The sequence below is a fragment of the Nilaparvata lugens genome, chromosome 2 (assembly GCF_014356525.2).
Source record: "Nilaparvata lugens isolate BPH chromosome 2, ASM1435652v1, whole genome shotgun sequence".
Taxonomy (NCBI): domain Eukaryota; kingdom Metazoa; phylum Arthropoda; class Insecta; order Hemiptera; family Delphacidae; genus Nilaparvata; species Nilaparvata lugens.
Window position 1 is genome coordinate 65,509,227 of NC_052505.1, and position 21,085 is coordinate 65,530,311.

The 21,085-nt window shown below is 32.5% G+C and overlaps 1 protein-coding gene across 1 annotated transcript in view; it reads right to left on the reverse strand.

The window, feature by feature from the left end:
* LOC111061927 (oxysterol-binding protein-related protein 9) overlaps positions 1–21,085 on the reverse strand; it is a 101,574-nt gene that overhangs the window by 64,285 nt on the left and 16,204 nt on the right. The window contains exons 2-5 of the mRNA XM_039420151.1: positions 17,905–18,033; positions 15,911–16,000; positions 3,760–3,861; positions 298–372 (exon numbers count right to left, since the gene is read on the reverse strand). Of these exons, the coding sequence (XP_039276085.1) occupies positions 298–372; positions 3,760–3,861; positions 15,911–16,000; positions 17,905–18,033 (396 nt within the window). The remainder of the gene's footprint in view (positions 1–297; positions 373–3,759; positions 3,862–15,910; positions 16,001–17,904; positions 18,034–21,085) is intronic.

Sequence of the window (21,085 nt, forward strand, 5' to 3'; positions counted from 1 at the left end):
TACAACAATATCCCTGATAATGAAATGGAGCTACACATATAAACATAAAATGCTTATGTCATGAAGTTCAAGTTGTCGAGACTATCCTATTCCCTGTAAGGGTCGACCTTCAATTGCTGCCATTTCAAGCCCGCTAGTTCTGCATCTGATAGTCTTTGGCCCAGACATACTATGATTGGTGAACTTTCGATTGAAAGCTATTCAGTTATAGTTTTCTATTCTTGATTCAAGCAAAATCAATTCAAGCAAGACAAAAACGGATTCAATTTGTTTCTATTTTGAGAAAGTGTTACTCACATTAGCATGACTTAGAATCGCTTCGCATCTACTCTTGTCTTCATCTTCCATTGGTCCCATTCTCTTCTCCAAAGCCTACAACAAAACATACAAAATTGTTGTAATTATAATAGTTACAAAATTAATAAAAATAATAGAATTTATAATCACCATGAGATAAATTACTTCATGTATTATTTGTTATGGGAAATTTCCTTTCCAGTTTTCTTCTTCTTCATGACCAATCCAGTAGACTACAGTGGAGTTCATACTATAAAGAGTGAAATTTAAGTTCAACGCAACTTCAAGTTTAATTCAAATAAAACTTCAGTGACCCTATTTCTAAAAGATATATTTTACAGTTCATTTCAACAGTCACTAATATCGAGCTACGGAAGTTCCTCAAATTGGCTAGCCTATGTCTTTCATATTGTCTTCTTGATTATAAAATTAGATAAACATAACCTGAAAGGTTCTGTTTAATTATATTTTAGAGGTGAAAGGAACAGTTAGGGAGGTTAGGTTTATGCTTTTAAATGATATCTTAGTAACACTGGATTGCTCTCTAACCCACAGGAGGCATCTAGAATGCGTTGCAGCAATGTTTAAAACAAGGATTAATATAATCCATAAACTTGCAGGCACATCATGGTTAGCAGATGCAACGACATTGAGAACTTCAGCTCTTGCATTGTTACACTCAACAGCAGCAGTTTGTGCTTTTACCTGACTGAATAGCTCTCACTTTGTTGATAGGCAATTGAACAATGTCATGATAATTCAAATGTAGTGGAGCGGTTCAATCTACACCTCTAAAATCACTCCCAGTCCTGAGCAACATTATGCCACCAGATATTCGACGAAAAATTTCACTCCACAAATTATGGGAAACAATTAAGTCCAATCCACTGCTTCCCATCCACAACTACGTGAGAAATCAAGGACAGGAAAGACTTAAATCTAGAAAACCTGGTAGAAGGTTGGGAAAAATTATGAGTCAATTGGAGCACAATGGACAAGCCGTTTGCATGGAGGATTGGATGAATGGAAACCATGATCATAGGAGTATTATACAAGAGCCAACTAAGCAGCCTGAGGGTGTTAATTGCCTGAGAAACAATTGGTCTGCTTTGAATCGAATCAGAACAGGACATGGACGATGTGGGAAAATGCTTCATAAATGCTGGATTGTATTTGCGTGTGAATAAATGAATTATAAATTGTTATTATTATAAGTAAGGATTTTCTGACGATCCACGTTGTGACGGTGGCAGCACATCGTGTTGAGTGTCTGTGGTAATTGGCAAGATGTGGTTGCATTCATGTGGTTTCGCTCGCATTTGTGGCATGGGTTGTGGCACTATAGCTGAAAATCTATTGGACAAAAAATGTTTCCGTAGCAAAGACAAGGAGATGAAATCTCTGCTAATTCAAGTGTTTCTTGAACTATATGCATGTTTTAATGTGTAAAAATTTTAGCCACACAACAAAGCAAATCAAATCAATGATATTATTAGAAATGTTTCGATAATTTTAGATAAGCACAAGTAATGAAAAGTTGAAATACATGACAAAATGAATACACCCTTAGTCACATCATTCGAATGACAATCATAATTCAATTTATCAGCAATATATTGAAAGTAAATTTGAACAAAGCAAGTGGCTCCTAGCATTAAATAGGTTCAGGCTATTTTTTCTATTTAAATCTAGATAGAATATCTAGAAAAATAATAAAGAAACAATCTTGGAAGATATAACATTTATTCCCAGCAATTGTTCCTCGGAACCATTTCACATTTTTTACTCGAGGTATCTTCCTAAACAACATTAACAATCATTCTTTCTAGAAAATTCTTAGAACTAATATTTTTTATGAATCTTTATCCTATTCTTAATAAATCATTTACTTTTCCAATCAAAGACAAACTGGACAAAACATGATCAGTATACAAAGCCTACAATGAAGCTTAGAAAAATAAAAAAAAATCTTTTAAATATTGATTATTCATAACTTAAAGATGCATATCCATAACATATCGAACATATATATCTTTAACAATACCTCTTGTAACTGTGAGTCAATTGCAAGGGTAGACTCTTATAAATATCTAGGTGTGATTATTGATAATAGATTCAACTGGTCTGCACACGTTGCTTATCAGAACAGCAGACTAAGAAAAATTATTTATGTTTTTAGGAAACTTAGAGAATATTTGAACAAGAACGAAATCCTAACAATTTATTACGCATTTGTTCAATTAATTATTGAAGGAGGGATCCTAGCTTATGGAGGAGGATTCAGATCTATTTTGAATCAATCCTCTATTCATTACACAAAATCTAATTCTAAAGGCTGCACTTGGGAGGCGTTGGGACTACTCGACTGAGGCGGTTTTCGCGGAGATGGAGATGCTTGATGTCAGGCAATTATACATTAGAGCTTTGGCAACATACATATTCAAAAACTATTCTGACATATTTAATACTGTCACTCATAATTATACAACAAGGAGAGTAATTCATAACAATATCCAAATGCCAAGGGTAAATAAAACCATCTTCACTACTAATGCATACTACATAGCCCATGTCCTGTTAAAAAACTTACCTATAGCTGCAACAGACTTCATTAACTATAAAACATCTGCATTCAAAATAGCAATTAAAAGGTGGATTCGGGGTATCGGTAGAGGTGAGAGTTGTGAAAGATTGATTACTTCAGAGTTTAGATTCTAGGGCTGGATTCAAATGAGCTAAAAAACTAATAAAATCATAAGTCTTTACACATTCTATCACCGGTCACTATTACAAATTTTAATCATTATACTGGCTATTTTTCTGAATCTCCTGATTCTCTATTTTTGAGGTGTGTGTGTGTGTGTGTGTGTGTGTGTGTGTGTGTGTGTGTGTGTGTGTGTGTGTGTGTGTGTGTGTGTGTGTGTGTGTATGTGTGGGTGTTGTGGGTGATCTGTTTCTTCGTCTGTTTGTTGGGTTTGGATGGGGGGAACGTCACTTATGGGGGGCGGGAAGGGGTATCTTGGGTTTCTAGGGGGTGGCATAGGGATAGGGGGGAGAAATGTAGTTTCATTCTCAGGGGAGGGGGTTTAGTGTCACTATTATTGAAATGTCAACAAGCTTAACCGATCTGTGCAAGTACTGCGGAATATTTTTATATATATATGCCTATTCCTACCTTAGACTCATTCTCGCACACAGGCAGTAATGCCTCTGCGAGAGTAAATATTTCTTAATATATATTTGTATATCGCTGTCATTTCTGTGGTGCTGACATTGTCTTATTTTTATTGTAAAGTGTATTCTTATTTTATGATGTAGGCTACCACTGTGATTGCTTGTAAGACTTGTGAAATAAATAACTTTTTGAATTGAATTGAAATATTAATTAATTACAATTCTGGATTTCTTTAAAATATTTTTTCCATTTTTCAACTTGAAACTTGATTAAATAGCTCAACTTACTTTGGTCTGTTCGATAAGAATCTGTAGATAAGCATCTGCCTCAGTGAGTTTCTTATCGAAGTGTTGTATTGTGGGTGCTGGTTTAACTGCATCCAATCTGAGCTGTAATCAAACACATACAAAACATTACAATTATGAGAATATTGAAATGTTTCATTGAAGAAAAATTTAACATGAAGATAGTAATATCATTCTGAAACTAGTTTTGAATAATTGTATAATTCGTTATTGTATTATAAATTGATTTGTACATATGAACTCAAGTTCAAATTTTACATCAGTAAATTAACTTAAAAAACTACTTGAAAAATAAACATGAGGATTTGAGCAGAAAAGTTCTCCCTCATGAATGAATTAAAATTTACATCCAAACGTTCCGAAATCTAATGTTCTGGTAATAAATTGAATAATTTACTCCGATTTTTCAAAATGTTAATTCATTTTTTATCAATAGATACTAAACAAATAGTGCTGGTCTCAACAAGGCGGAGAAATTGGTCTACTATAGCCAGTAAACAGAGAACTGAAGTCAGTTCTAAACAATTATAAAAAGTAAAATATTTTGAATATTTTAATAGAAACTGACACTTTCAACTTCAAATACAATTTACAAAAACTTTGATAATAGCTTGCTTTAATAGATGATAATTTGGTATTTTATAGTACCACAAAATTTAGCAATATATATTAACAACATTGAAGAATAAAGGCATGTGGTATGAGCAGATCAGACTGATATATATTGAAGCTCATAATATAATAACAAAATAACTATTATTGTAATGATTAAAACTATTGTACTGGATGCCACATTATCTTATCAATGAGATAATAAGTTAGATATTGTTGAATGAACCTTCTCCAGTTTTCTATATCATATATTTTCTATTGCAAAACTATGAAAGTCATTGTTCAATAACCCAACTCTGCTTTTAATAAGTACTGCTGTTCCAAAACAAAAAGAAATGATCATTCTTGGTGACCCATTTAGAATGAATTTTACGAAAATATTTCATTCTTAAAATCAATATATCATTTGGAATGATGATGTTCAAATTAGGAATGAGTTGAGAAAAATGTTGAAAAATGAACAAAACAATTATCCTACCTAAAAAATTACTAGAATATTATGGTGCATATTAATCAAGAATCGGAAATATGAACAAGAATATCACATTAAAATGAAGAATTATGAGCGTAATATGTGAATATGTCACTCGGATCCAAATGGAGACACCTCATCATTATGATTATAAAGATGTGAAAATAATTTTCGAGGTTTAAGCTGAATTCAAATTCAGGGATTTAAATTGCCATATTAGTGAAGACTTTTATCTATCATTTCAACAGGAATAAGAAATAGAAGGAAGAAAAAATAAAATATCCTTTTAATGGAATGAATATTGACATATTATTAAACACTTTCAAATAAAAATGAGAAAAAAGAACACAAAATCATGAAACTTGAATTGATGCTGATGAAAACTAAAAACAAATTAGTTCCAAATCTGAGAGAAAAACTAGAAATACAAGCACATTCAATAGATATTTCAAAATGAAACAGATAAAAACAGTAGATTTATTGATGAAGTACTAAATTTGCATCCAATTGGAATACAGAGTGCGGCATCAAAACTTCCTTTTTTAAATGCTAACTGTTCAGTTAGTTGATGACATAGCGGAACGCTAATTGTCACTCTCGAGTGTGCTGCTTGTTCTTGCACAGTTATACCTTATCTCAATCAGAGGCGATTTGTAATGTCCGGCTCGACCTCCTGATTTGCCATCGTGTGATTTTTCTGTGAGGTTTGTTAATATCCTATATGTCTATGTGAACCGTCCAAAGACCTTCTAAGATTGAAAGAACATACAGGAAGAAATTGCCAAAATTATGCCTGTAATGCTTGAAACGGAAATATATGAAATACTAGAAATAGGTACTCCAAGTGTATCCAGAGTGGGGGATGTCAACTTTATGATGCACTATTCAAAACTGCATGGAACAAAACTTTAAATACATGCTTCCATTCTGAAAATGAAATAAAACTTTTCTGATTCCTACAATGTGTTTTATTAAGTTTAGAAAAAAGGAATTTTTAATGCCGCACTCTGCATTGCAAATTTCTTGAACTTGCAACAAAAATTCAATGAGTACAATATAAAATTGTCAAACAATATGACAGATGCAAATTTAAAGCCATCTCAATCGTATAACTCAAAGCGAGTAGAGAAAAATAGTTCAATGCAATCAATAGCTTTTTTCAATAATAAATAAGTCAAAGGGAAGACAAACAAAACTTATTTTCATGATTTAAGAGAGAAAAGACATTTCTATGCATAATAAATTGGCATAAAATCATAATACGCTCCTATGCATAATAAATGGTTCATTACACAACCTTTTCTATGGAAAAAATACATTCTATTATACTATGATTCTCCTATGCAGCAATTTGTATAAAGTCATATTGCTATTTATTAGGTTCTATGATAACAATAGTTTTATGCAATAGCCTCATTATACTTTTCTCTGTGTCAAAAATATATGCATACGTTCTAAGATAAATTTCTAAGCAGCACTATTGATGGATGCCAGAAGTTTCTATGCAATAAATACTCTCCTTAATTACTAATAATTAAACTATCCATACTAAAAATTAAATTTTTCTACGCAAAGATACTTTCCATGATATGTTACCAATTTTCAGGCGATTATAAACCCACGCAAGAGACAAAATGCGCTCAAAATTTGAGAGGAAACGCCGCAAGTAAAATCGAGCGCAGAAAAGCTTTAAACCAAACACAGCACTGGAAAGGATTGAAAATAGAAGCGACACGCAATGACCACACCACAGAGCAACAAAGGGGTCAGTAGCGCAGTGGGGGTCGCCTCAAATTGGAGGCCAGCCATGAGAGGGAGTCACATCAAAACTCCAAGTAACCACGATTAAATGATGAGAAGACAAATCTTGACTATTTCAAGAGTTTTTAAACTGTGTCACAAATAATGATAAATATGACTGAAATGTTCAGTTGAGAATTATTGTATTAGACCTAATTCAATATATAAGAAAACTTCACATGAAAAATAGAATTATAGAAAGTCTATCATAACCAAGAGAGTTACATTGGAATGAAAATTGTATTTTCATTTTGGAATGAAAACTAACTACAACTCTAATGGCTGACTTTAAAATTTGAACACTAAGCTAGAGCTGTGACACTCTCTTTATCACTCTGTGGGCCAAATCGGCAAGGAACAAACAGTACAGAGCACACAAGCCACACAACTTAACAGGAGAAACGCTTCAAATATTGATTTCGTTCTAATACATTTTCGTTCCTTGAATAATGCATATACAACTTTTATTAAATCGCATGAGTAACGAAAGTATTCTACTACTGCCAACCCCTCACCCACTACTTGAATAAACAGTTGAAAGGTTTTTACAACCAGAATAATTTTAGTGAAAAGAGAAAAATAATTAATACAATACAGTAGTATTTAGCACCAAATTTTATGATTCTGGTAGAAAAAACTTAGAAGTTGTTCATGTTTCAACTACGCTACTTCTATGTAACAAGTAGTCTTATCATATTATAAGTCACTTCATTTTATTTTTTTAATTAATATTTATTCATTATTTCATTTTTTTTTTTTTGAAATAAGGAAGGCAAAAAACTGAAAAAAGCATATATGTAAAACAAAATTTCTTAATTTTTCACTTTCAAAAAAGAAAAAAGTCTTGAAGTGTGCTTTATAAATTCAGAGTGAGCGTTGAACTAATAAATTTAAATTAATTTAGGGAGAATACTGCACATATTATAATTCACTGATAAAATAATCTGATCTTCCCTTTCTCAATTCCTGGCCCATTTCAAGTCAATGAATTGGGAAATTCAGAGCTTGTTTCATTTGAATTGAACCTGTTGGCTGCTGCACAACCTTAAAATGATAATGAAGTCGAGAGCACAAAGCGTTTTATCACAATCCGCATTTTTTAAAAACCCATTTTCAAAACCAAATATATGGACGTATTAATTATATGAATGTTCATCAAATCTGACCTAACCTAATTCATGAATCTATTGTGGGTACGGTATTTTAATTGATATGGTTGTTTTTCAATAACATAAGTTGTCAAAATAAGTGTCAAAACATTGATATGATTCTCACCTTTTCTCTCAATTCGTTTCACACGAGAGGATAAAAATATTCTTTAACATAATATTATTTTTTAGTTATTTTCATATACAATGAGTATTGTCTTTTTTCTTTAGAGCTACTTTAAATATGAATAAAAATATAAATCTGAGTACCCTTTTAAATTATTTCGTCACGACATTGTTTCGGCCTAATTCCATTTTCAAGTGATCTATATCTATATTCTATATATATACAGACTCACTCACTATGTTCAGTATGTTCAGTTGGCCCTTTAGAGGCGCACTAAGAACGGATTTGGAAAAATTTCCAAAGTTACGCCCAAAATCTGCGTTTTTCCAGCGTTTTCTCAGCTTTATCGAGAACAGAAAATGTTCAAATTTAGTACAGAAGCTCAGCTAGGGTGTAATAATGTTGTGTTAGAAGGAATTTACAATAACGCCAAAGATACGCCCAAAATTGGCGGGTTTTTGCGTTTTCTCATTTCTTTCATTAAGTAATAGACAGAAAATGTTCAAATTTGGTACAGAGGTTTAGCTAGGATCTAAAAATTTTGTGATGTGACTTTAATATTTCATCAAAGATACGCCCAAAATCAGCGTTTTTCCAACGTTTTTCTCAGCTTTTCTGCGTTTTCTTAGTACTTTGACTTTCTGATGGAATGAAGCATGCTAAATGAAAAATGCAGGCGAGCGAAGCGAGCCCGCTGATCTCATTTTTGGACGATCCAGTCGGGGGTCCAGGGGGCGGAGCCCCGCGAAGCGAGCCTGACGGCTAGTTTCAAATATATTTTGAAATCACTTGAAAATGGCATTAGTAGCCGAAACATGTCGTGACGAAATAATTTAAAAAGGTACTCAGATTTATATTTTTATTTATTACAATGAGTACTTTGACAAGAGTTTTTCTCCTTCAACACCATTCAGCAATAAAACTGGTCTATATTACAGGCCTAACATACGGCTCAGAATCAAACTATCAGTAAAGGGCAACATTACAAATTCAATAATATAATAGCAAAAGTAATATCAACAGCCAAATTTTGTATAAAGGTTTTCAAACGGTAAAATGTGTATTAGTGTGTTTTATCTCACCCTTTTCTGTTCAAGTTTAACTAGTTTTTTCCTTACAAAAGAGCAATCCCTTCTCAAACGAGTACGCGGAGTTCCATGCAGACATTGGTATCCCTAAATAATGCACAAAACAAAGCTGAATGTCCACATCACACAGACACACAAAACATAAAGAAGAATAAATTTGTGTGAAGTAGTGAAGGAGAGTGACCTCCTCCTGCAACGACTTGCAGTTGTCACAACTTGTGAGCTCAACTAATAGACTGTAACGGTCAGTTGCATGAAATATAGCCTCCGAAAAATTGTGTAATTCAATGGAACGAAGACAATGGCATTTTACATTAGTTGAATTCAATTATATTTTTGTGCTGATAGTTTCAAGTGAATCTCACCATAGAAATTTATGATAATGTAACAACCAAAACTAATTCTGAATTTCTGGATTTTTCAATAAATAAGTGTTGAAGACAACTTCAAGAAGTCTTGTCAAATAGAATGCACAAAAATGTAATTCAAGCAAACATGTTCTATAGTGAACTTTACTTCAAACTGACAGCATTGGTTGAATAGAAGTAATTGATGTTACTTATAGAGAATGCTGACAGTTTAAAGTGAATCTCAGCCTCACCGTAGCTGTTTAGTGGGCGTAATTCTCATAGACTGAAAATATAATTCAACTAGTGCATAGTTTCATAGCCTTTTTGAAGAAGGCCGATGAAGCTTAATGTTGAACTGAACTACGGCAAGATATTTGCAGCTAACATTATTATTATTCTATCATAAAAATGTTGTATTTGTGTTACCCTATTGCAAGCAATATTATTTATTCTTCTACTTCAAGCTATATAGAATTGTATACAATATATTTCTTTATGAAGCTATTTTTATCCACTATATCTACTTCATTAGTTAATACAACCGTGAGTCATTTTATATTATAAATTTATTTCATATTGCAAGCGGTAATAAATTGTTTGTTTATAGCAATATTAAATAAACTAGAGTATTTATGAGTTTCATCAGAAGTTGAACACATATACATATGTTGTTTTACAAACTTCACTCATTGTACAGTACTACAGAGAAAATTATCAAATCAAATTTATTATTAGTATTTTATATTTCATGAATATTGCAATACATCCAGGTATCTATCATTCAACCGTTCCAAGCTAAAAACGTTGCCGAGATGATAAATTTCAGAAAAAAATAGAAATATTTGAGAGGAATTCAAGAAAACAATGTTTCACTGATGAATACTAAATTTGCTACACAATATAATTATCATTTTGATTCAGTATTGACTTGAAGATAAATTTTTGAAGAAATAACAAAATGCTACAGTTAAAACTTGGCTATTCGTGTATCGAAAGGTGATAATTGGGACTGATTTTTACATTCATCACAATATTTTCTATTATATGAATTTTCTTGAAAATCTTGAAAAAATTTAAAATTTTATGAACAAAAACTCACCCTTCCCCGACGTTTATCCACTTTTCCGAAACATATTCCCATTTAAATGGGATTCTAACTCAATCAAAACATTTTGCATGCCAAAATACCATGAGAACGAATATTCTACTAGCCACTAGACCATTGGTAGTTCCAAAAATGAAAAATGTGTGGTAAAAAAATTACTAACCAACTGGAAACAAAAATGAATCGGAATTTCTGCTTTTAGTTGAAAATAAATTCAACAAATAGATAAAAAAATTGAAAGATGCAATATTTAAATATAAAAAAACTAATAATGCAAATTTTGAATAATTTGTTAACGAATTGAAATTGGATAATGAATAACGATTGAAATGCAACTTTTAACCCGGTTCAGATGAAGAAACCAAACCGATAGCCTCATTGAACCCATGAAAATGGTTAGATTACTTTGTCAGTAAATTACAAACAAAATAACCAACACCAATTAAAAAAAACATGGATAATTAAATAGTATAGTCTATTTCTATTTTTTATACATTTTTTTAAAATCGTGTACACAACACGAGAGGAATTGGATCGGAAAAATAGATTGAATAAACCTGAACAACTTGAACAAATTAATCAAAGCATATGTTATAGGCTAACTCCAACTGAAAATAATGTGAATCATTAATTGAAATAACTTATACGTCACAAAACTGGGACTTTAAAGAAACAACAGAAATTAACCTAAACAAATTCGCATGGAATAAAACAAATTTAAAATAATGGGGATCTTTACGAATACTTAACGAATTCAAGTGAGTGGATTTTGAACGTAATGACAATAACAAGTAAACCTAAACAAGTACAACGAAAAAATAATTGAAAACCGGCCCGCACAAACTATACACTGACACTACAGAAGACTCTCATACAAGCATGACTTCACACTAGATTTGAGGCCGCTAGTCAGTCAATCCACTCACGTCATTAGAAACCCCGACAAAATAATGTTAGTGGGCGAGAGAGAGAACGAAGAACAGGGGCAAAAAACTAGGGGAGAGAGAGAGAGAGTGTGTGAGAAAGAGCCTACTGACCAGTGTGGCTTCAACACATAGGCTGTCACATACTCATACCCCTCAACTTTGCATAGAGCTTTCTCACTCTTTCTGTCAATGGCCACAAAATTTTCCAATAATCTATTGACGACGACGTCTTAGAGGCAATATGGCACTTTGTTGTGGCTACGTGTAGTGTGGCGTTAGCCGCTTTTCGCAAATTACTATGGGAAAAGCAATTTGTGAAAATATTCCGCTATCAGGATTTTCATAGAGAAAAAGAAAGAGGGAGAGAGACTGAGACAGAGTGAGAGTGTGTACACGTCAAACACACATTACTCAGTTGCTGAAGAGCAGAAAACGAAACTGACCTTGTCTAATAAAAATTATATGTTCAATATTTACAGAACAATTTTCAGATTTTGGGTCAAGACTAACTTACTGCTGGATAATAGACGATTTTTCAACTTCAAGAGAATTCATGAGTTTATTGTATTATATTTTTAATATTTTCACCGATAATAATGTTCAATTAATGTTTTAAAGTTTTTAGGGTAAGATTACTTGATATTTTTCAAATTCTATGAGAATGAAAGCTGATTCAACAATACAGCCTCATTGATAATTTTACCGACAATGTTGTTACAGTGGAACAAATATAAGAATCGAAGGAATTCAACAATTATTGATAAAAAAACGTCATTCTTTCCTTAAAAAGACAAAGAAGCGTTCCAATAAATAAATTAAATGGTGAAAAAATCGAAAAAGATATGAATTATAAACCGTAAAATGAAATACAATTTTAAAATGCCGTAAAAATCTTGAGAAGTTGAATTTCAACAAATATAAAAGTAGCCTACATGTGAAGCCTCCATTAAAGCTGAAAAGACCCATATCCATATGAAAAGCAATAAAATGTATATCAACAAGATAATAAGAACCTAGAAACCTCCCATTATTAACCATTCGAATTCAATCAAAATAAATTAGCACAATATAAAGGACACCAATTCAATTCAGCAAATTACATCCTTCATTATTTCTGGGGGAGACGAATTGAGAGATGCCTATCCGAATAAGTCGGCAGATAAGATTAAAATCACTAAAAATAGACGTATAATCTGAGTGAGAAGCCCTACACATGCCTCTACAAAGAGCTGCTGCAACTCACTCAAGCAATGAACATTTCGACTCAATGAAATTTAAGAGCCTCTCTATAAACGATTTTTAGTAGCGTTTTAAGCCAAGTAAAATTTTCTTGCTAATCATCGTTCTGATTGCTTCATTTTAATACTTGATGGGCAACAACCAAATCGTGATTGGCTAAGAACGTTCTTAAAAATCATTTACAAATACGGATTACAGTTGTCTACAGTAGTAGTCAATGGAAAACAACCACACACATACAAACACACAAAACTGATACAAAAATGTAGATAAAATTCATGTAAATCGGAATTGATTACCAGTTATTAATAGAATACAAAGCTAAGTTTCTATGAATACTAGATACTAGATACCCTCGTATTGTGGAGGATTGATTTCAATTACAATATTCAAAACAATAACAGACTTGGAACTTCTAGGTTTCTGTATCCAAGTTTTGAAGATAGATGTTCTAGTATAAATCGTCTAGACTATCATTTCATCACATCTTAGATTTTCCTAAGTACAGAATTCTGATATCATGATTTTTTAAAATTAATTACTAAGCTATATTTTTTCTAGAAGCATTATTATGTCTATAATTTGTGAAACTCTTTTCTCTAGGAGTATTATGCTCAATCCATAAAGTTATAGAACCTTTTTGTCTAAAAGCACTATTATGTCGCATTTAGAAAGACATAGGAGAGCAAGAGACTATGAAACAATAGATAAATAAATAAATAGAATGAAAAATAATCTGCTATTTAGCATAATAATTATGAATTGACTGCTTGAAGAAAAATTTTTTTAATGAATAAAATACTTGTGCATGAATCAATAAGTAATTGGAGAAATAAATAATGGAATGATTATTAGAGACCCTACAAAAGCTGAACTACTACTTCTATTAATAATGTTTTTCATAGATTTTCCATTAATCATTGAAAATAACTAACGAAAGCAGAATCAAAATTAAAGAGAAAGTGAACAGAGTGCAAGATTCAAAATGAATAAACAACAGATAGCCTAGCCTAAAATTTGATGATAATAATAATAATAATACAGTAACAGTGATAACTTCATCTTGTAACCAATTTTGTATAACATTTTCCAGCAAGTCTAGTAACGATTTAATGTATTGAAAGGTGAATCTATAATTATAATAATCATAAATGCAGTAAAAGGAACAGACATGCTTTGGGAAAGCAATTGAAGTGTAACAAAGAAAAAAGACCCACCCAAAGTCCACACAGGCTCCATAGGGAAGTTCCCTACAAGTTTAAATGACAATCAATCGGCTTTATTCATACACAAATTAAAGCATGTTCAATTATAATTTATCTATTTTAATATCTTTTTTATCAAGCTTTTTAATACTTGAAATAGTAGCGGTCGAAGTAGTTTTTTCGGAGTGAAGCAATATTAACTTATCAAACCATCAGCCAAATAGCCTGATTTTTTAGTTTGAGCTGTCCTAATTACAGTAGCTGATACTTGTTTTTACCATCAATAATAATGCCTAGTTTTCACGGCTCCAGTAGACGTTCTAGTTACTGATGGCCGGTTTCTGGTAGCATGTAAACTGTAACCTGTAAGTTACATGTAACTCACATGTAAGTTACAAATTACATGTTGTATGTAACCAGTTAAAATCCACATGGTTTAAGTTACATGTTTCTGGTAAGCTGTCTCGAATAGTTAAAACATCTACTGGAGTACTAAAAACCAGGATTTGTCACAATCACAGTTATATTATACGCAACCATGCCAACATGTAATCGCAGATTAGCGTTTAACGTAGATGGTGCATACAACTTCTAGTATGTTAATTATTAATGTTAAGCTCCTATTAATAGAAATATATGATTTTTAAATTAAACCATTCATTTAAGAACGAAGCACTCATCGTATCCATGAATGAATATTAAATATATTTGAGAATACAAACTCAAGTATGAGATGTAATGTGTTTTGTAATATGTTATTACATTCAAGTTTATGATGTTCCAAGCTTATAGCATCATGATATTTGTTTATCGATTGTTATGAAGGCAAATTTCTCCAGCGTAACCAGAAACAAATTCCTGATGACGAAGGATCAAAATGTCCTGCTACAGTTATATTTTGATAAATACATACGGATATGTGCATTATTTCTTATATAAAATAATGGATTTAAGCATCAATTCACAACAATAGCTGATGGTTTACAAATGTTGTATGAATATGAACCTATCATATCATGTCGAAACTGAATTACTGAATTTATACCAGATATATACCATTGATTGGTTCAGTATGATTTATTCGTCATGGAATCATGAGCGATTTTTTTCAATAGTAGTTTGTTCAATATATAACATTGAAAGTTACACAAATTAATTTATTGGATGAAGCAAACAAATTAATACGGTACGATTTCCAGAAAAGAAAACAGGCTATTGTCCAAAACTTCTATTTCTCAATTTTGCCTCAAAGAAATAAACCAACTTTGGGTTAAACATATTATTTGGGTTATGCCCATATTAGATGTTACACCAAATTTCGAATTGTTAATAATTATTAAACTTTTGAGAGAACATGAAAAATCGTTAAAATCACTGAATATAGCATTAAAACACACAAATTTCAAGCCCAAAAATACTAAGTACACCATACCTACGTACTACAGATGTTGAATTATTGATATAAATATTTTTAATGTGTTGATTATGGCCCGGTTGCATAAAAGCCTGTTAATTTTTAATCATGATTAAATTCCACGAGAACCAATCAGAGAAGGTTTTTCTGAGAAGAAGGCTTTTCTGATTGGTTCTCGTGGTATTTAATCAAGATTAAAAGTTAACAAACTTGTGTGCAACCGGGTGTAAGTCTTGTGCTTTCTCGACTGGCTAACAATGAAATCTAGTCGTTTATTTGACTATTCCGATAATATGTCCCATATATCTAAGCTCACATCGATTCAATAGTTTTTTATTCTTATTCATATACGCGTATCCTGTATTCAATGTTATTCAATATTTACAAAGTCAAATTCTGTATATGATATGCGATCTGTTTAACTCCTTATCCATGAGCTTGTGCATTATTTGTTTACAATGCCTTTCGAGTCCTTTATAACATCAACTAATTTTCATAGAAAAGTACATCCATAAACCATGACAACATAGAAAGCACATTGAGCACACCGCAAGACAGAGCTGCACATTCAAACACAATACTGCATTTAGCCGAATACGGTGTACTGTATTTAGTGAAGAGAGAGACAGAAAGATGGTGATAGTTACCGTGCTAGCGCTCTTGTAGCCGAAGGCGTGACGCAGATTGGTGTCCTCCAAACAGCGGATCCACTTCTCGCGTTCATCTTTGTCGCGCGCCTAAAATCAGCAAAAATTCAAGTTATAGAAACATTTAATTCATCCTGATTTAATTTATGACAAGAGTTTATCAATGTTATATTTTGTAGTTATGTAATTGTATAGTATGAGCTATATCAAAGAGAAACTATATGATCACATTGCAATTTCAATTCATTTATTCACGTATCATAAACACATATTTCAAATTGTGGCATGAGTTATAATAATAATAATATTTTTAAATAAAGGTAATTTTAATGTTCAATTGATACTGAAGTCCTCTTTCCTTTTTTCTTGTCTTTTTAGTTTTTTTTCTCTCTTTCTTAATTTGCTTTGTGTTAACTGTAACACTTTCTTTGTTCTGCCCAAACAGGTTTTTGTAACCTTTGGGATTATATGCTCTTTAGGGTATGATTGTGATTTTTTAGTTAACTTGTAATTATTTCCGTAACTATGGTAATTTCATGCTCTTTATATACTGTAAAAAATGGAAAATAAAGTGATTTGAATTGAAATTGAAATAATAATACAAGCAGCATAGACTGAATGTCCGTGTGCAAGAGTAGTTCTCCAAGCTATGTTATGCGTCACCATATTAAACGATACTACATTGTAGGCAGATACAATAAATCTATTAGGCTCGCATTACATTAGGACAGGCTTGGTCGCCATTGGTGTGTCCATATGTTCGCTAACTGAGACACCAATTCTGGTGTCCCAGCGGTAGCCGGGCTGGCGAACTGAGTGAGGCCTCCAATCTGCTCAACAGCCAGCCGCCAAAACTGGTGTCTCGGTTGGTGTCCCAAATCTAGACACCTAATTGTTGGTGGAAATGATGTCATCTAACTACTTGGTTACTGCGCATATGACTCCTAACGTCCAAAATCGACAAGCTGTTCTATTGACAAAACTCGATATCTACAGTGTACTAACGGCCTACACTTAAAAATAGCTGAGTTATACACAGACATTTTTAATTTATTAATTACAGGTCCTAACTTTACAGACAGCACAATAGCCTGGAAATAAAATGAAACAGTGAATTAGTAATTTTACAGTAAAAATTCACTTAAAAATGTTAACTTTTAGAAGAATCGAAACAATAGGATAAATTGAAATACGTCTGACAGTATAGAACAGATCTCTAGTCAGCTACCTCATAATACGGATTTATGAGATGCATACAATCGAAATCTGTAGTGATAATGAAGCTTCAAATTTACATAAGCTATGTAGCTGTTCAGTTCAGAGGTGATTTTACTTCAAACATTCAAACAATGCAATGCAAACAAGCAATGTGATAAACAAGATGAGTCAAGTCAAATCATGTTGTTTTTTATTTAGACTAGTCCGTATATACGTATAGTAAAAACGTTATCACGAGGAACGTTTAATGGGAGTTCGCTACACAGAGGCTCTACAGTATTCCCTCTAATAATAAACAATTTCCCACTACCCATGGCATGGGGTTATGTAACCTAAACTTCATGACTTTTGGACAACTCTGTACGGTATATAATAGATTATAAATTTATATAGTATATAAGTATAATACATTAGGAATATACGATAGTTGAAATCATTTCTAGACAAACGTTTGGTTTTCGTGACAACGCCTTATTAAGATTATTTAACTTGTTTTTTGTTAGAAATTATTGTTCAATATCATTCTAGTTTTTATTGCGGATCAAGCCAACATGAGCTTTTTGCTTGTGCGTGGGTAATGGGTAATGGTACGTTGGTGAATTGATGAGATGATCAAACGTCAATCGGTGGGATTCGAACCCACGAACCAGGCGGTGCTAGCAGACCAAATTTTGTAACTAGACCAACCCGGCCTGCGGCAAATAGATTTGATTTGAATTGATAAGAACTTTATTACTTATTCAGGATATATAGTTTCTAGTGTTGATTGAAATGACCTGGAAGTGGAAGGTCTTTGAGTCAACGGTGATGGTGAAGGTGCTGTCATCGTCGTCATCAATGCCAATCACTGCCCCCTTCAGGCGCACGCACCCCCGCCGCACCCCTCGCATCATTTTCTCCCTCGACTGCAACACACAAAACGTATTCCATCAATACAACTTACATTATAATTCAAGTGAATCAATCACATAAGAATTGAATGAGTTGACTTAGGGCCGGTTTTCGAACTCGGGATTTAGCTAAGTTGTAGACTTTAAACAGCAGCTGGAGTCAGAAAATTGGCTTTCCGAAACGGGGCGTAGTCCACGTTTGAATCAAATTTCGAAAAACTAGAAAATTGAACACAAAATAAAATAAAGAGAAAATGGTGTAAAGTTTAAGCTATTTTGAATTATTTAGGAATGTTTCATTTCGTCAAGAAAAAAGGTTTCCAATTATAGAAATGAGAAAATAAAGATTATCATAAAAACTGCGACTACGCCCCGTTTCGGAAAGCCGATTTTCTGACTCCAGCTGTTTAAACTAGAACTTAGCTAAATCCCGAGCTCGGAAACCGGCCCTAAATGTATAGAGCCGAGCGTTGATCTTGCTTTGTTCAAATTTTCCGTCGCCTTTTTCAATTTTCCGTCCAATTTTTCATCTGTTGTGAGATTTACTACAAACGTGTATTGGTTGGATGAATAACATTGATATTATTTATACGAAACGCAGAGAATTTCAAGAGAATCCAAGCAGTGGGTCCACGTTTAGTCAAATACCTACCCATGCAAGATAGCACAATTAAAAGTATTTCACTCAAGGTGAAATTATTAGAACTCGCCTTATAAAGTGATATGGTTATATATTCACTTCTAAATTTTCGACCAAATCAACGTTTTTTCTAATAATAAAGCCTGCAAACATATTGGGTTGACCGTTGTTTCGGTGCAAACTACCTATGCATTTATCCAATGCTATCAGTGGATGTCATTAGTTTTGCAAGTGTTCAAATAATAGATAACGATTAATAAGTTCATAGATATTTAGATATTGTGGGCTTAAAAGTATGATATGAAATTGAATCATTGATATTCTAAGCCATGGAATACACATCAGACACAAATTACAATAAGAGCAAAGTAATCCTTATATGTCTCACTAACCACTAATAATATAAATATTTATTGCTAATTAATATTGAAAAAAGGTGATGCTTTACATTGAATCCCCGCTATTTTATTGCAAGAATTATCTATTTCTAGTACTAATGGAGGAAAAATTAAATTATGCAAGTTCATTGACCTGGAATGTTCACTATAAAAACTACTGTTTGATTATGATAATGATGAATATAATTATGAATACTGGTCGTCAGGCGACTAGTACCTGTTGGGTCTGATAGAGGTTAAACACACCAATTCTAGTACAATGCTTGAAAAAGAAAATAGCACATCCTACATACACGAGATTCGAGGACATTTGTCTAAAATTATTGTACCAAACTTAAATCTATTTTGATGGATAAATTTCCATCTATAGTCCTGAATTCATTTAAATTTTTTATATTTTCAATTCCTAAATTGAGGATAAACTTAGCTCAAGAATAAAGGATGAAAGGAAAAAATATAAGCCGCACTACAATGCTCATTAGACACCACAGAGAATCCTAAGAAGATAGATAATATATTCATCATTCTGTAAATTACAGCCAAATAAATTATGAAAAATACAGCTAGGACTGAATTTTTACTTTCCTTGCCCTATTACCATAGGTAAGGAAAGTATTGCTTTCCAAAAAAAATTAAGGTACCCTAATTTCATGTTTTCTATACGTTTCAAGGTCCCCTGAGTCCAAAAAAATGATTTTTGGGTGTTGGTCTGTGTGTGTGTATGTGTGTGTGTGTGTATGTGTGTGTGTGTGTATGTGTGTATGTCTGTGAACACGATAACTCCATTCCTAATTAACCGATTGAGTTGAAATTTTAAACTTAAGGTCCTTATACCATGAGGATCCAATAATAAGAAATTCAATAAAATCCAATTCAAGATGGCGGAAAAAATGGCGGATAATTACTAAAAAACCATGTTTTTCACGTTTTTCTCGAAAACGGCTCTAACGATTTTCTTCAAATGTATACCATGGATAGCTATTTATAAGCCCTATCAACTGACATGAGTCTCATTTCTGGGAAAATTTCAGGAGCTCTGTAATATTCTTGAGAAAAATGGCGGATGATGACTAAAAATCCATGTTTTTCACGGTTTTCTCGAAAACGGCTTTAACGATTTCCTTCAAATTTATACCATGGATAGCTATTTATAAGCCCTATCAACTGACATAAGTCTCATTTCTGGGAAAATTGTAGGAGCTCCGTAATATTCTTGAGAAAAATGACGGATGATGACTAAAAAACCATGTTTTTCACGGTTTTCTCGAAAACGGCTTTAACGATTTTCTTCAAATTTAAACCATGGATAGCTATTCATAAGCCCTATCAAATGACATAAGTTTTTTTCCTGGGAAAATTGCAGGAGCTCCGTAATATTCTCGAGAAAAATGGCGAATAATTACTAAAAAACCATGTTTTTCACGATTTTCTCAAAAATAACTTGACCGATTTTTTTCAAATTCATACTCTGTATAGTTAGTTATTTATCAGCTCTATCAACTGGCATGAGTCTCCTTTCTGGGAATCCAATCCTGGGTTCATCCCATCCTTGGGAAATGGACTAAGTAACCTCCTTCTCGTGCATGAGGTAGGTAGGTAGCACAGTTCATAAAAATAACACATAGTCGAGATATTTCATCTGTAGAACAGCTGTTTTGACGACTTTAAAAAAAGAACGACTAAAAAAATCATCGAATTCCACAATTATTCACTCAAAGGAAAAGTACTTTGAAAACAATTATATATACACATATACAGAAGTCTGATCGTAGTTTCAAATATGGGCAAGGAAAGTTGTGTGAGTGTACCACACCAGATTTTTAATATTGGTGTCTAGTGAATTTCGCAATGATTAATTGACTGCCATTCGGCAGTCAGAGAATAGAGAAATGAAAAAACTTGATTTGATATATTATTGATTTAATATCCAAGCCAGATCTCTATTTCAATTGATATATATCGCATTGATTAATAATTATCAGAGTTTGAGAACTGACATTGACAATAGTTTAATTTTGAGCAGAAATTA